Here is a 16,922-nt window from a genome sequence, read left to right on the forward strand (position 1 = left end):
ACTAAATATTTCAAAAACTTAAAGTATTGTAATTTAAATCATTCACTACACCCTAAACCTCAACCATATCTTGCAATGAATAATGTGGAAATTGAGCAATTAACTAAACTGCATGGAGTAACCCTGGATTGTAAACTGTCATCGTCAAAAAATGTTTATACAACAGTAGCTAAGATGGGGAGAAGTCTGCCCATAAAAAAGTGATGCTCTGCCTTCTTAACAACACTATCAACAAGGCAGGTCCTACAGGCCCTAGTCTTGTCGTACCTGGACTACTGTTCAGTCATGTGGTCAGGTGCCACAAAGAGGGACTTCAGAAAATTACATTTGGCTCAGAACAGGGCAGCACGGCTGGCCCTTAAATGTACATGGTGCACTAAATTGTATGATATGCATGTCAATCTCTAATGGCTCAAAGAGGTGGAGAGATTGAATTCCTCTCTACTTGTTTTTGTAAGAAGTGTTGACAAGCAATGAACTGAGCTCTCCTGTTTAAACTACGAGCACACAGCTCTCTTCACAATCCCCAAGTCCAGAACAGACTATGGGAGGCACACAGTACTATATAGAGCCATGATTACATGGAACTATATTCCACATCAGGTAACTGATGCAAGCAGTAGAATCAGATAAAAAAAAAACCCAGATAAAACTACAAGTTATGGAACAGTGGGGACTGTGAAGAGACACACCAAGGTATAAACACACAAGGAAACGTTAGCACACACACTCTACACACACGTACAGTGCCTTCGGAAAGTATTCAGACTCCTTGACTTTTTCCACATTTTGTTACGTTACAGCCTTATTCTAAAATGGATTATACAAAAAAAGTCCTCAGCAGTCTACACACAATACAGGTTTTTTATAAATGTTTGCCTTATAAGTATTCAGACCCTTTGCGATGAGACTCATGTGCGTCCTGTTTCCATTGATCATCCTTGAGATGTTTCTACAACTTGATTGGAGTCCACCTGTGTTATTTGGAATGTCACACCTGTCTATTTAAGGTCCTACAGTTGACAGTGCATGTCTAAGCAAAAACCAAGCAACGAGGTCGAAGGAATTGTCCGTTTAGCTCAGAGACAGGAATTTGTCGAGGCACAGATCTGGGGAAGCGTAACAAAACATTTCTGCAGCATTGAAGGTCCCCAAGAACACAGTGGCCTCCATCATTCTTAAATGGAAGAAGTTTGGAACCATCAAGACTCTTCCTAGAGCTGGGCACCCTTGCCAAACTGAGCAATTGGGGGAGAAGGGTCTTGGTCAGGGAGGTGGCCAACCCAATAGTCACTCTGACAGAGCTCTAGAGTTCTTCTGTGGAGATGGGAAAACCTTCAGGAAGTATAACCATCTCTGCAGGCACCACCAATCAGGCCTTTATGGTAGAGTGGCCTGATGGAAGCCACTCTTCGGATAAAAGACACATGACAGCCCACTTTTGGTCTGAGAGTTTGCCAAAAGGCACCTAAAGACTCTCAGACCATGAAAAACAAGATTCTCTGGTCTGATGAAACCAAGATTGAACTCTTTGGCCTGAATGCCAAGCGCCATGTCTGTAGGAAACCTGGCACCATCCCTACAGTGAAGCATGGTGGTGGCAGCATCATGCTGTGGGGATGTTTTTCAGCGGCAGGGACTGGGTGACTAGTCAGGATCGAGGCAAAGATGTACAGAGAGAGATCCTTGATGGAAAAACTGCTCCAGAGCGCTCAGGACCTCAGACTTGGGGGTGAAGGTTCACCTTCCAACAGGACAACGACCCTAAGCACACAGCCAAGACAACGCAGGAGTGGTTTTGGGACAAGTCTCTGAATTTCCTAGAGTGGACCAGCCAGAGCCCAGACTTGAACCCGATTGAACAACTCTGGAGAAACCTGAAAATAGCTGTGCAGCAAAGCTACCCATCCAACCTGACAGAGCTTGAGAGGATCTGCAGAGAAGAATGGGAGAAACTCCCCAAATACAGGTTGTGCCAAGCTTGTACCTTCTTGTGCCAAGAAGACTTGAGCCTGTAATCGCTGTCAAATTTGCTTCAACAAGGTACTGAGTAAAGGGTCTGAATAATTATGTAAATGTAATACTCAAATAAGGTATTTCTGTTTTCCGTTTTTTATTTTTTTTTAATTGCTTTGTCATTATGGAGTATTGTGTGTAGATTGAGGGGCAAAAACAATTTAATCAATTTTAGACTAAGGCTGTAACATCACAAAATGTGGAAAAAGTCAAGGGGTCTGAATACTTTACGAATGCACTGTATCTGCAGTATGATGATCATATTTTAGACTCTATATAATCTGCAAATCATAAATTAGATGTACATTTATTGAATTGTTTTGCTCAATCTGATTGGGTGGGTCTGGCTCCCCAGTGGGTGGACTGATTTAGCTTACTCAGAAATGAATGAGAGCGAAGAAGGACACAGTCATAGGTAGAGTGATCAACAAAAAGATGGCTGAATTCTAAGAAAGAGATATCCAATTTGGGTTGTCAAGGGTGGCAAACAGCTACAGTATAGAGACAGGAGCTGAAGGGTTAAAAAAAAGGGAGAGCGTGTCTGTGTATGTCAGAGAGACTGAGTGGGTATGTGGTTGGTATGTGTCTGTGTATGTCAGAGAGACTGAGTGGGTATGTGGTTGGTATGTGTCTGTGTATGTCAGAGAGACTGAGTGGGTATGTGGTTGGTATGTGTCTGTGTATGTCAGAGAGACTGAGTGGGTATGTGGTTGGTATGTGTCTGTGTATGTCAGAGAGACTGAGTGGGTATGTGGTTGGTATGTGTCTGTGTATGTCAGAGAGACTGAGTGGGTATGTGGTTGGTATGTGTCTGTGTATGTCAGAGAGACTGAGTGGGTATGTGGTTGGTATGTGTCTGTGTATGTCAGAGAGACTGAGTGGGTATGTGGTTGGTATGTGTCTGTGTATGTCAGAGAGACTGAGTGGGTATGTGGTTGGTATGTGTCTGTGTATGTCAGAGAGACTGAGTGGGTATGTGGTTGTTATGTGTCTGTGTATGTCAGAGAGACTGAGTGGGTATGTGTTGGTATGTGTCTGTGTATGTCAGAGAGACTGAGTGGGTATGTGGTTGGTATGTGTCTGTGTATGTCAGAGAGACTGAGTGGGTATGTGGTTGGTATGTGTCTGTGTATGTCAGAGAGACTGAGTGGGTATGTGGTTGGTATGTGTCTGTGTATGTCAGAGAGACTGAGTGGGTATGTGGTTGGTATGTGTCTGTGTATGTCAGAGAGACTGAGTGGGTATGTGGTTGGTATGTGTCTGTGTATGTCAGAGAGACTGAGTGGGTATGTGGTTGGTATGTGTCTGTGTATGTCAGAGAGACTGAGTGGGTATGTGGTTGGTATGTGTCTGTGTATGTCAGAGAGACTGAGTGGGTATGTGGTTGGTATGTGTCTGTGTATGTCAGAGAGACTGAGTGGGTATGTGGTTGGTATGTGTCTGTGTATGTCAGAGAGACTGAGTGGGTATGTGGTTGGTATGTGTCAGTGGCGAAAGAACACAGCTTAATATGTCATCATGTGGTCCTGTGAGGTATATGCGTGTCATTAGTGTGTCCGGTAATACAGTGTGACCACAGATACGTTAGTTAAAGGACAAGCTTGACTTCTCTCACTTTTACCCAGAAGATGTGAAGATCTCTGTCTGCCTCTCTCTTTTCCACTCTCTATATGAAGAGTCAGTTTTCATCTACAGCCAGTGCGAATTACGGGGGTCAAACATTGGATCTCTAAATAATGCTAATTGAACCATTCTCCTATTTGTTTAAGTTGCAGCTTGTACTGCTACAGTGGTAAACATTAATAAAATGTTTACACCCCACCTCTGTGTCATGTTAAAAGAAAATGATATCAATGTTGCTGCACTTGTCATCCCGGGACAGTCCCGAATCTCAGCACCTTTTCAGGTGTTACGCTCAGGTAGCCTATTAAGGCCATAGAACATGTGTATTTGCAAGGTCCTGTGAAAATAATGGGTCCCCCAAAACGACACGATTTTCTCTCTCTCTCTCTCTCTCTCTCTCTCTCTCTCTCTCTCTCTCTCTCTCTCTCTCTCTCTCTCTCTCTCTCTCTCTCTCTCTCTCTCTCAAGAACCTTTAATCTTTCCCCAGTTGTCTCAGCTATTGGAAAAATAAGTTCAACTCATGGTGAGGCAGAGATTTGTCCATTCAAGGAAGAGTTTTGGTGACTAAGGCTGAAGTCTTGTCTAGAGCGACTAAGGCTGAAGTCTTGTCTAGAGCCTCTTATGTGTTCTCTTGTCTTGACAGTCCGAAATCTATTTGCTCCCTATTAGATAAGATACGGTTTAACTATATAAGGAAAAATAAACCTCAATGTGAAAAAAGGATGTTCCTACACTGTGTGAGGGTGAAGGGGGTGAATACTTACGCAAGTCTCTGTAGTTTTGTGAAATGTTAGGCTTAACATAAGAATATGACCACCAAATAGGCCTGTTAATCAACATTTATCCGTTAGCTAAAGAAAGCTGTACTTGCCCGGGCACTAAAGAAACCATATTATCAATTCAATAGATATGCCCCCATAGACATTTCACAATTTCAGCACCATAGACAGTGATTGGTAGTCTACTCTTTGTGGAGGGGGGAGAGGGGTGGAGGGCTCGAACTCCAACCTTGCGGGGTCCAGAGTAACTGTGTTACACCAGTGTGTCTCTGGTGTCTGGTAATGGGACGTTTGTGTAACTCATTACTAGCGCAGATCAGCCTGGCACCTACTTGGCTTGCTGCTTGACACTTGGTCAGAACTCAGAGCACAAACAGATGCACCCTGTGCAGATGCACATACAGGACATCGTATACACACACAGACATAGAAACAGGTTCCTCTATCGCTTACTATGTATGTAGTCTTGCAGTATCTCATGCAATAAATTACAAACTGTGCCAGTTGTGTTTCGTGTGTGTGAAAGTGAGTGTGTTTAGTAGCTCTTGCCTGTAGTCTATGTGTGTGTGTGTGTGTGTGTGTGTGTCTCCCCAACAACCCGGAGTCATGTGACCAGCCCAGCCGCATCCCATGTCTCCCTAAGGCCAATGATAGCGAGATGAGATGGGAAGGGAGGGATGGAGGATGGGCAAACATACCGAGTGAGTGTGAAGGAGGGCAAGATTGTGGGAGGAGTAGAAGCTAGGGAGACATTTTGAGGGTTTCGAGGGAGGGAAGGGAAGGTGAGTGTCAAAGGGGCAGAAGAGTGTCTATTTCTTACATCACCCATGTAGCACTGGACAAAGAGGAGGGATGATGGGAGGAGGAAGTGCAGAGAGAGAGGGAGGAGAGAAAACGGTTGAATTGAGCTTTTGACTGACACACGATTACAGTAGGTAGTTAAAGAGCTATTCTACTGCAGTCCCACTTTATGGGCTGTCAGCGCGTTGGGCTTTTAAAGACGGATAGACGACTAGATTTGAAAGAGACAGACCGATAGATAGAGACAGAGAGGACAGGGATATACATCAGTGAACATGGACAAGCGATCCCACTGGGGAAAAAACTGGTTGAATCAATGTTGTTTCAACGTTATTTCAACCTAAAAATTCAACGTGCCGACATTGAATCAATGTGGAAAACTGATTGGAATTTCAAAAAGTCATTAATGCAAGGGCATGTATTCTATCATTTTTTTTACCCAGTTTTTTTTTAACCTAAATCCAATGACATGGTGACATCTTTTGTTAATTTCACTTTTAAATTCAACCAAATGTAAATCAAAACTAGATGTTGACGTCTGTACCCAGTGGGACTATAACTATAACTACAACTATAACCCTCTGATGTGTGATTAGTTAACAACATTTCCAGGGACACCAATGGATTACCATGTACTTCAACGATTCAGTCGGTGTGACCGACGAGGCCAGTTCTGTAGCATCCTGGAGAGTTTGTGTGTCTCTCCTGATCTCTAGTGGTCGGCGAAGGAAGGACAGGAGTAACTCCATTAAAATATAATCTGACTTCTAATTCTGCGTAACCCTCTCTGACTCCAGTTGGAGCGAAAGATGAGTGATGGTTCTTGACTAATCCAGCTAATTAGCTACTGTTTGATTGACACTTAAGATTTATTTGCAGGTGAGAACCAGGATCGAGTATGCTGACTTGCATTAGACTGTCCTTTGAGGACTGCTTGGCGGTAGTTTGTAAAGTTAGGTATGTGCAGTACGTTTCTAAATAATATCCTGTTATGAGTTTTGGTTTTTAAGTATCTCAAGTTTCACCAGGGGTAACTGAGGATGGCTGGAGTTATTATTCTTTTAACACCCTGGCCTTCTCAGTGTGGCTTTGGTCTGTGTGTGTATGCGCATGTGTGCATGCATGTGTCGGGGCTAGGAGGAGAAGTCAGTCCCACTGCTCATACCACAGGGTCAGAAGGCACCGTTTACCCAGAAAACCCGGCTTACGGGTACTTCTTTTCCGAAAAAGTTGTCTTGAAGGCATAAGCAAAGTTACATAATATAATCCTGGGAAACAGGTCGTTGTGTGTTTATGTTTGTGTGTTAATGTGTGTGTCCCCGCATGAGTGGCCAATTTAGTGTGTAGCCCGTCGGTCAGCGAGCAGCTCACAAAGCTGACATCACTAGCTACCTCTACATGGCAATAATCTCTCAACTAAATCAGATTCTGAGGTCATTCAGAATGAAGAACGTGTCATATCTGGACGTCACTGACACAGTCCAGTGACCATGAAAGGACATACCGGTACATACTAGTGACAAAGATAAACAAGCCAGTGACACATAACGTCAGGCTTGAGAGACTTGAGGGGGCTAGTGTGCAGGACATGTTAGGCATGTGTGTTTGTTTATATTCTGATAATTTGTCCACTCTTACGGATGTCTCTCCTTCTCTACCTTCACATTCTAGACAAGTCTACCTGATAAGTAATCTACAATGGCTATTAATGTATTGTAGCTAGTGGCTAAGCTATGCTACACTATCTCCTATATGTAACCAGAAACTGAATTCTAATTATGTAGCAGTGGCTATGCTAAGCTATCTCATACGGTGTAGTCTGAACCTTTTATGCAATGTAACAGATACCTTTATTTTAGCACGACTAGCTAGCGCGGCTTAATTCTATTCCTCTTCATCTGAGGCTATTATTGTAGCCTTGTGTTCAGGCTGAGGTATGCTCCCAGTCCCTCCTCCCATGTTGTGAAGTCAGTCTATCACCGTGGGCTGACTGAGGGGATAGCTGATGGTGTATAGTGTTACAGGATGGTGTGCAGAATACAGATGATCTAGATTAAAATAACCATTGTGCATTGACTTTGTCTCTTGGTCTTGATGAGCAACCCTGGTTTAGTTTCTGGTTTAGTTGATGAGTAACCCTGGTTTAGTTTCCCTGGCACTTTTACCACATGCTAACATTTTAGCATTTGTGGCACAAATCCGATTGTCGTCACAAGACCGGTATGACATTTTTCGCACATCATGTCTAAATCATCCAAAAGTATCTCAAATTGACAGTGAAGCTTAACAAAGTCACTTTTAGATCATGTGAATATGATACGCGAAAAATGCTAATACCATCCCTTGACTTACAGTGGGATTTGTGCCACGAATGCTCAAACGTTAGCATGTGGAAACAATGCCAGGGAAACTAAACCAAAACATTGATTACTGTCATACCTTGTCCATAGACTGCTTACAAACTGAGGAAATCAATACGTCATTTTGTAATTTGTGTGAACTATCACTTTAAGTAAAGAAGTTGGAAACCTACTTAACCCCTCTTGTCTCTTATTCATTTTTGTATTCACTCAGCAATTATACTATTCGTCTCATCATAGTCGCTAATTGAGAACTTTTAATGTCAACGTGAATTAGGCCTCGAGACTTGCGCTGAGATCAGTGGAAGGCAGGCTCTCCAGGAAAGATTTGACCCTGGAAATGACCGGTTGGCATTTGGAGAGGTTCAGAAATACTCCCGATGTGTTGTGTTTGTAACACAGGTTCAGAAGAGTTAATAGAGTCTTAGTGGCCTTGCGTGCACTCCCACCTGTCACATGCATTCAGCACACACACACACACACACACACACACACACACACACACACACACACACACACACACACACACACACACACACACACACACACTGTGAGAGCAACAACTCACACACCAACCAAGCCATTAAAGAATCAACTTCCTGTGTTCAAACCAACGGGGTTCAAATGGTCTGAACTGTCCCTCACCTTTTTTCACTCTTCACTGCAGCGGCTGTTAGCGTTTCTATTTTTTTGTCTTTGGATGTTGGCTGATTTGTCTTTTAGACGTGGCTTGTGTTTCAAAAGAACATTCTCAGGATCGTGACATCTGACTGGAAGCTTTTGGAGCATCTCAGATTTCACACAGATATCCCATGCTTCCCCCTCCGCACCCACCAGTGCTCAACCCCCAGCCTCTAGTGCCCATCACTAGCCACTCACCACTGTGAGGTCCTGACGTCAGATGCGGGCTGCACTGTATTTCGGAGGACACCCTCTATGCCCCATTCTATTCATAAAACTCCACCTCTGTTGAGCTGTGTAGAAAAGAGGACACACTGGCACCTCTCTCTGTTCTCTGTCTCTCTTCACAGTCTCCTCTGACTGTATTTTTGTCTTTAGGAAATTATTTTAATTTCATTGTTCTTCATTAACAAGCTGGAACTGGACTTATTAGACGTTATTCCAATGTGAAGAGAGTTCAGTGGTCAAACAGTCAATTGGTTGGACGATCTGACGGTTTTCTGGTTGGACTATAACCACAGAGGGAGTTTTCTGTGTTTGAGGAGAGCAGGGAAGAGACGAGCAAGCTGCTGAGTGAAGGAGTGAAAGAGTATCATCTTGTAATTAGTGGACTGGACTCAGAAAGAGGTGCTGGTTTAAGATAAGGAAAAGGAACAATCACCCTGGGTTCCCATTTAGAGGAAGTACAGGACGAGGAGGGTTACATGTCATTTCAACCAACCATTGACTGTTGTTTAACCAAGGATGGAAGTTGCTTGTGTTTGAGAAGAGCAGGGAAGACCTACCGTAGCTGCTGTGCGTGAAGAACACAGGTGGTTACATTACGGTTTAACCAGCCATTGACCATGGTTGACCGCTCTGCTGCGGAACCCACCATGAGCTCCAGTCTGGTCAACTCTCTTGCCAAGGTGTACGACCCCAACCCTCTTCATGGTCAGAAACTGGCCGGGACAAAGCTGATACGTTCACCCACTGGACCTGACAAACAACCCCAGACACCGTCCTCACCCTCTTCCTCCTCCTCCTCCTCTTCTCCGGTCATTGTTACATGGTGCGTTGAGACTGAAAGCCGCATGGACTCTCTAAGCAGCCAGATGGAGCGTCTGCTTAACCTCCAGGAGACTGTCATCACCCGGCTGGATGGCCTGTCCCGGGACCTGGGGGGCGTGGGGAGGGAGGTGGCCTCTCTCCGGTCCGGAGCCTGGGGGTCGGCTGGAGGTCTGGGCCAGACCCAGGGTAAGACCCAGACCCAGGGGGTGGAGGTGGAGGGTCAGGCCCAGGAGGTGGCTGCGGCCTGTAGGGTGCTCCAGGGGGTGGTGCAGGAGGCCAGCCAGCGAGTTGAGCAGCAGGGGAAGAGGCTGGAGGGAGTGGAGAGGCTGGTGGAGGGAATGCATCAGGTCATCGGTTTCATCGGTGAGGTGGTGAAGAGCTCTCTGCTGGCTGAGCTGCTGCTTAACAAGCCTGGAGGCTGTAAGGGGGCTAAGGCCAAACAAGCCAGGAAGGTGAGTTTGTATGGGACACTACACACACCACACACGCCCCGAGGAAGGCGTTAGCTGAAACGCATGCCAGTGTGCGGTGTATAAAGACACGTTGCTATGAAAGAGAATTATTTAAAAGCTTAAATTGTAAATCATAATCACGTGAGTGCTGACCCTTTTTTTCCTCCATTTGTATATTGAAGCCAGGGCTCTGTATCTTAATATCAGGGCTGACACACGCCATTGCTGGTCCTCTTTGCATCTTCATTTGAGGCTTCGCTAGCTTGAATCACCACTCAAAACTTTGAATGTCCATATTCAACCCTGGTCACATCGTCTACACAGCATTGGAGAGGACTATAGTGTCTGTGAAATGAGAAAAAAAATGATTGGTCTCTGGGAGTTAATATTAGGGTTCCTTAGCATTATGTGAGCTAAATTCAGTGTCCAGTGAAGGAGTCTAGAAGTCAGAGACTGAGCCAGACATTTATAGAGGATAATTGTGTTAGTGGATAACTCTCTGAATGTGTGACATGACTTCTCATGATTCATCAGTCTACCAGTTGGACAGTTGGCTTTGTGGAGGCATCTCCACATGTCCAGCATTACACTGTGCATGTCAACCATGCTTAGTCATTTAACTATCCTTCAACCACTGTATGGAAGTCCTATTCTCAAGGCTGAGATAATATTGCCCCAACCTAGAACTAAAGGCAACTGGAGTGCTCGTGGGGTTTTTAGATGACTGGTATTGATTTTATTAACACTTTAGAAGCAGCCAACATATTTTAGGTTTAACCAATGTCGAACCGCATACCATGTGTCTGTTTTCTTTGTGCTTATGTATTCAGGCTAATTTCATATTTACATTGTGTGTTTATCGTTGTGTGTGTCTGTAAGTTTGTGTGAACTGAACAATGCTGTACTCTGTCTGTGTGCGTGATGTGCACACATGAGTCCGGTATCATTTATACCTGCTTTCTGCAGATTCAGTAGCTCTTGTTGGGACATGGCATGTACCCCTGTAATTGATAGCAACCGTTTTACGGGCTCCTGAACAATTCTGCTATTTTTTTTTTTTTTTTTTTTTTTTGCATTGATCATGATTTTTTATTTTTGGGCATAATGTTTCTGACACTGACAACTTCCGGATGACGTCCTCCAACCTATCAGAGATCTTGCAGCATGAACTGACATGTTGTTCACTCAATCATAGGATCAGAAAATGTATCTAGTACTGAAATCATAAGCTATAGCTAGCTAGCAGTGCATAAAATGTGGTGAGTAGTTGACTCAGAGAGAGAGAGAATAGTTTAATAGTTTTGAACAAATCCATTTCTTCAGAAATTAAGAAGATGAGAGAGCGCGAGAGCAAGAGGGTGCTAGCAATATTTTTTTCCACTTTCATTTTCTTAGCTAGCTAATGCAGCTTGCTAGTTTAAAATATTGAAACACCCGGCTCAAACAGACGGGATGCTATGTTAGCTAGCTGGCTATGACTATCCAACACTGGAACTCTTCCAAGTCAAGGTAAGCTTTTGTTTTACTAATTTACTTCCACCGGGGCCCGCTGGTGTAACTGCTAAACTGCTTACTGACTGTACATAGTACTGCATGATTTTAGCGGGTTTACTAACGCATTAGTTCTATTAGCTATGTTGACTATGACGTTACTTTAACTAATATGGTGACAACAATGTAGCCTGTGTGTAGCGGTTAGCGGTTACGTTATCAAGGTTTTTGTTTGATTTTTTTTTTGCCTAGTCCCAGACCGCTGATGTGTTTTGCATTAAAGTCCACAAATGAATGGAAAAGATGAGAGGAGGAGAGTGTGTAGATGGCTGCTTTGAAAGTGAACTGTGCTAATGTGTGATCAGGGGTCTATTTCATCCTGCCGATTTTGTTGAAAAACATTTCTTAAACGGAAGCAAGTGGAATGAAATTGGGATAAACATACCTGAATTTGTCCAATAGAAACTCTGGTTTGCAACTGCAACTAGTGATTACACCCTATATCAGCTAGATGCAGGCAAGAGTGTGCAAAGTGCCATTGAATGTGTCACTGTCTGTCCATGTGTCACCGTCTGTCACCTCACATTTTTCTCTCAACCTGTGTGTCACCAACATATGCTAGGTTTGTAGCAACCCCATGATGGGTATAGGAAATATTTGAGTATCACGTAGTTGCCTAAACCTATCGATGTTACATTGAACTGGGTGAACCGAACATGAATGACAGTCATCCAACATGCTGTAATAGAAATAAGCCATGCTCATAAAAAAAATATTGTTCTCCCTCATCTTTAATGGCACTGACCGCCACTGACTGGTACCCTGTGTATATAGCCATGTTCTCATTACTCATATTGCATTTTTTTTTTTTTATTATTACGTATTTACTTTTCTATTATTTCTCTATTTTCTTTCTCTCTGCATTGTTGGGGAGGACCAGAGTGAAGCATTTCACTGCTAGTCTACACCTGTTGGTTTTCGACGCATGTGACGAATACAATAAAATAACATTTGACACACACAAACATACACACAGTCTTGCTTAACTAACCTTGTGGGGACACTCAATTGATTCCCATTCAAAATACTATTTCCCCTAACCTCTAACCCTAACTCAAAACATAACCTCAACCCTTTCCAGTTTTTGTTTGTTAATTATTCTTGTGGGGACTTCTGGTCCCCATAAGTCTAGTTAGACACGCCACACACACACACACACACACACACACACACACACACACACACACACACACACACACTGAGATGACATGATAGCCCTGTACTGTTCCTGTCGAGGAGAGGATCTGTCCGACATGACAACCATGCTTCAGTTATGATGGCAACCATAGCAAAGGCTACAAACACCTGCATCTGTTTATGAGTAGTGAAAGATACAACTTAACTGTTGCTAACAGAAATGTGCTGCTGTATGCACACTCTGTTATATAATACATGCATGGAATCTGAACTAATAGCTTTCACAGATAATTAAAGCACCCTGGCCATATGTGCAAATTGTTGGTAATGGGAGGTGGAAACGAATGTGCCAACACTTTTGGAGTCTCAAATCTTTCCCTTCTAAATTTCTTTCCATCACTCCCTTCTCTTTACATTCACTATCATAGCATTAACAAGTCACATAATAAGTTGTATGGACTCAACCTGTGTGCACTAACAGGGTTTAACATTATTTGTTGATGACTACCTCATCTCTGTACCACACACACATACAATTATTTGTAAGGTCCCTCAGTCGAGCAGTGAATTTTTTTCACCCACAAAAACCAGGGAGTCCAATGACTCGCAAAGAAAGGCATCTATTGGTAGATGGGTAAAAAAAAAAAGCAGTCATTGAATATCCCTTTGAGCATGAAGTTATGAGTTATTAATTACACTTTGAATGGTGTATCAATACATCCAGTCACCACAAAGATTCAGGCGTCCTTCCTAACTCAGTTGCCGGAGAGGAAGGAAACCACTCAGGGATTTCACCATGAGGCCAATGGTGACTTTAAAACAGTCACATAGTTAACTTTGCTTGAAAATCTATGTCAAGACCTGAAAAAAGGTTGTCTAGCAATGACCAATTTGACAGAGCTTGAAACATTTTGAAAATTAGAAATGGGGAAATGTTCCACAATCCAGGTGTGGAAAGCTCTTGGAGACTTACCCAGAAAGACCCACATCTGTAATCGCTGCCAAAGGTGATTCTAACATGTATTGACTCAGCGGGTTGAATACTTCATAGCATTAACCAAGATATATTAGTGTTTTATGTTTCATGATTTTTTTCACAAATGTTCCTATTTTTCGTCCACTTTGACATTACAGAGCATTTTGTATAGAACATCGCCGAAAAAAATTAAACGGCAATTAAATCCATTTGAATCCAACTTTTTAACACAACAAACTGTGGAAAAAGTCAAGAAGTGTGAATACTTTCTGAAGGGGCAGTATACTTCGCACGTGTTTTGTTTAGTGGTACCAGGCTGCCTTCAGGCGAGTCTTGAGGCTGGTGGGTGTTCTAGAGCAAAACAAGACTCACCTTTTCCATAGAGGGGTCATATTAGTATGTAGCCCATACTGTTCGGACGATACAAACAGAAGTTGGCAGATCGGCGGTACCGACTTCAGAGGAGTCCTGTGATGCTTGTTGGTGTTCTTGAGAAAAACAGGTGACATGTAAGTGTCCATGAGAGTCTCACCTTTCCCTATTAGTTTGTAGGCCAAACCGTTCGGACATGTCTTCTGGTCTGACAAACACAGCTGTAGCTCGGCCACCTTCTAGCTAAGATGCAGAAGGCCGACATTGGAGGATGTGGGGGATTGAAACGCAGCCCATGCAAAAAAACAAATATCTCTAGCTTAAACGGACAGCTTTTCATGGGGATTTCTTCGGTTTGCTATGAGAGTTTAATGTTTCTATGTCTCCTCCTATCTCCCTGTCAGCTGAAGGGCAATGGGATGAGGGATGGGAAGGACAAGGCCAAGCTCAGCCTGAAGTGCCTGAAAGCCCAGAAGAAGAAGCCTCCAGATGCATCAGGTAGCAGAGATAGACACACAAACTTCACCTCAACTTTTAACACAATGAAGCAGTCAAATAAATATAAATGAACTAGAGCAGGAGTGCTCTTTGGTAATACACATCCAATGAAGGCTGCTCTTTGAAAGTAAGGATGATTGTTTCAGGAAAATAAAGATGTTGATGGGGTGAATCTACCCCAAAGCATGATGTTGTCTGCTCTGTTTGTCCCTCCTCAGACTCTGTAGAGGCCCTCCTTCTAGACCAGGTAGAGAAGCTCAACAGGCAGAATGCTGAGCGTTCCCATGGTAATGGGGTGGTTCTGGACATGCCCCACATCCCTGTTGTCCAATACATGGAAGAGGAGGAGAAGAGGAAAACCCCTGAGCAGGAGGAAGAGCAGAGGGCCAGAGAAGAAGAGGAAGGGGAGGGGGATATATTTGGTGAATCTGACCCCGAGGAAGAGGAGGGAAGAGAGGGAGAGGCACTGAAGATTAAGGTGGAGCACGTTCAAGAGGAAGACGGGGAGAAGAGAGGGGAAGGAGGGGAGAAAGAGTCATCAGAACCTCTAGGAAGGTACCTTTCGACACTCAACCCATCTTATGACATTACTACTATGACTGTAAATCTCAACTTCTGTATTCGCTTACCAAAATAACTACTGGCAGTTACTTACTTAACACAATTGATAGTTGTTTTGATGTTTGTTTGTTATTTAGTTCTGCGGAGTTAGGTGAGGTGGCTGCCAGCAGTAAACGTGGAATCAAAGAGGAGTATTGGGTGAAAGATAACTTGAAAAAGAGTCGAGTGGAGGAAAGGAAAGAGGGGGGAGAGGAGGAAGAAGGAGTTCCTGAGGGTTCAGAGCTTCAGGCTGCCCAATCAGAGGCAGAGAAGACGGAGAAGGAAGAGGAGGTGGATGATGGACAGCCAAAAGAGTATATCATTGGTAAGGTTCATCATTTTTCAGAATGGGAAACTGGCAAATGTTTGAAAACAAAGCTAATTTGGACTTTTGTTGTCATTCTGGCAACATTCCTAAAATAAAATAGGGTAGTGAGATATTTTCTGTAAATTAAGTTAAGTATCTTGATATTACCCTGGATGGGCAAGCAGTCTGATAAACATTCAGAAACTTTCTAGTTAGGGACATTAGACTTAGACTTTCAGTCACTCACACCACAGATCACATTACATTAAAGAGATACATCTGACTACTTTCCCAGAGCCAGATGAACTCGTGTATACCATGTTAATGTCTCCGTGTCCAGAATACAGGAAATTAAAGGAAATTTCAATAGCCAATGCTAGTATGCTAGTAGATACAGTTGAAGTCAGAAGTTTACATTCACCTTAGCCGAATACATTTAAACTCAGTTTTTCACAATTCCTGACATTTAATCATAGTAAAGGTTTCCTGTCTTAGGTCAGTTAGGATCACCACTTTATTTTAAGAATGTGACATGTCATAAATAACAGAATAATAATAGTGAGTGATTTATTTCAGCTTCTATTTCTTAAATCACATTCTCAGTTTACATACACTCAATTCGTTTTTGGTAGCATTGACTTTAAATTGTTTAACTTGGGTCAAACGTTTTGGGTGACCTTCCACAAGCTTCCCACAATAAGTTGGGTGAATTTTGGCCCCTTCCTCCTGACAGAGCTGGTGTAACTGGGTCAGGTTTGTAGGCCTCCTTGCTTGCACATGCTTTTTCAGATCTGCCCACAAATGTTCTATAGGATTGAGGTCAGGGCTTTGTGATGGCCACTCCAATACCTTGACTATGTTCTCCTTAAGCTATTTTGCCACAACTTTGGAAGTATGCTTGGGGTCATTGTCCATTTGGAAGACTCATTTGCAACCAAGCTTTAACTTCTTGACTGATGTCTTGAGATGTTGCTTTAATATATCCAAATAATTTTCCACCCTCATGATGCCATCTATTTTGTGAAGTGCACCAGTCCCTCCTGCAGCAAAGCACCCCCACAACATGATGCTGCCACCTTCGTGCTTCACGGTTGGGATGGTGTTCTTCGGCTTGCAAGCTTCCCCCTTTTTTCCTCCAAACATAACAATGGTCATTATGGCCCAACAGTTCTATTTTTGTTTCATCAGACCAGAAGACATTTCTCCAAAAATTACGATATGCTAGTCTGGGTTTTTTATGGCGGTTCTGGAGCAGTGGCTTCTTCCTTGCTGAGTGGCCTTTCAGGTTATGTTGATATAGGACTCCTTTTACTGTGGATATAGATACTTTTGTACCTGTTTTCTCCAGCATCTCCTTTGCTGTTGTTCTGGGATTGATTTGCACTTTTCGCACCAAAGTACATTCATCTCTAGGAGACAGAACACGTCTCCTTCCTGAGCGCTACGACGGCTGCATGGTCCCATGTTTATACTTGCGTACTATTGTTTGTACAGATGAACGTGGTACCTTCAGGCATTTGGAAATTGCTCCCAAGGATGAACCAGACTTTTGGAGGTCTACAATATTTTTCTAAGGTCTTTGCTGATTTCTTTTGCTTTTCATATGATGTCAAGCAAAGAGACACTGAGTTTGAAGGTAGGTCTTGAAATACATCCACAGGTACACCTCCATTTGACTCAAATGATGTCAATTAGCCTATCAGAAGCTTCTAAAGCCAT

At 43.2% G+C, this 16,922-nt stretch overlaps 1 protein-coding gene across 3 annotated transcripts in view; it reads left to right on the plus strand.

Moving 5' to 3' along the window:
• Positions 1 to 16,922, plus strand: part of LOC110521751 (myosin light chain kinase family member 4) — a 59,464-nt gene that overhangs the window by 36,448 nt on the left and 6,094 nt on the right. For 2 of the 3 annotated variants that reach the window (XM_021599591.2, XM_036969064.1), the window contains 3 exons: positions 14,203 to 14,296; positions 14,515 to 14,851; positions 14,995 to 15,221. In XM_021599591.2, the coding sequence (XP_021455266.2) occupies positions 14,203 to 14,296; positions 14,515 to 14,851; positions 14,995 to 15,221 (658 nt within the window). Of the gene's footprint in view, positions 1 to 8,563; positions 9,763 to 14,202; positions 14,297 to 14,514; positions 14,852 to 14,994; positions 15,222 to 16,922 lie in introns of those variants that run through there. The other variant, XM_021599590.2, reaches the window with a different exon arrangement.

Source organism: Oncorhynchus mykiss, chromosome 30 (genome assembly GCF_013265735.2).
Source record: "Oncorhynchus mykiss isolate Arlee chromosome 30, USDA_OmykA_1.1, whole genome shotgun sequence".
Lineage (NCBI taxonomy): Eukaryota > Metazoa > Chordata > Actinopteri > Salmoniformes > Salmonidae > Oncorhynchus > Oncorhynchus mykiss.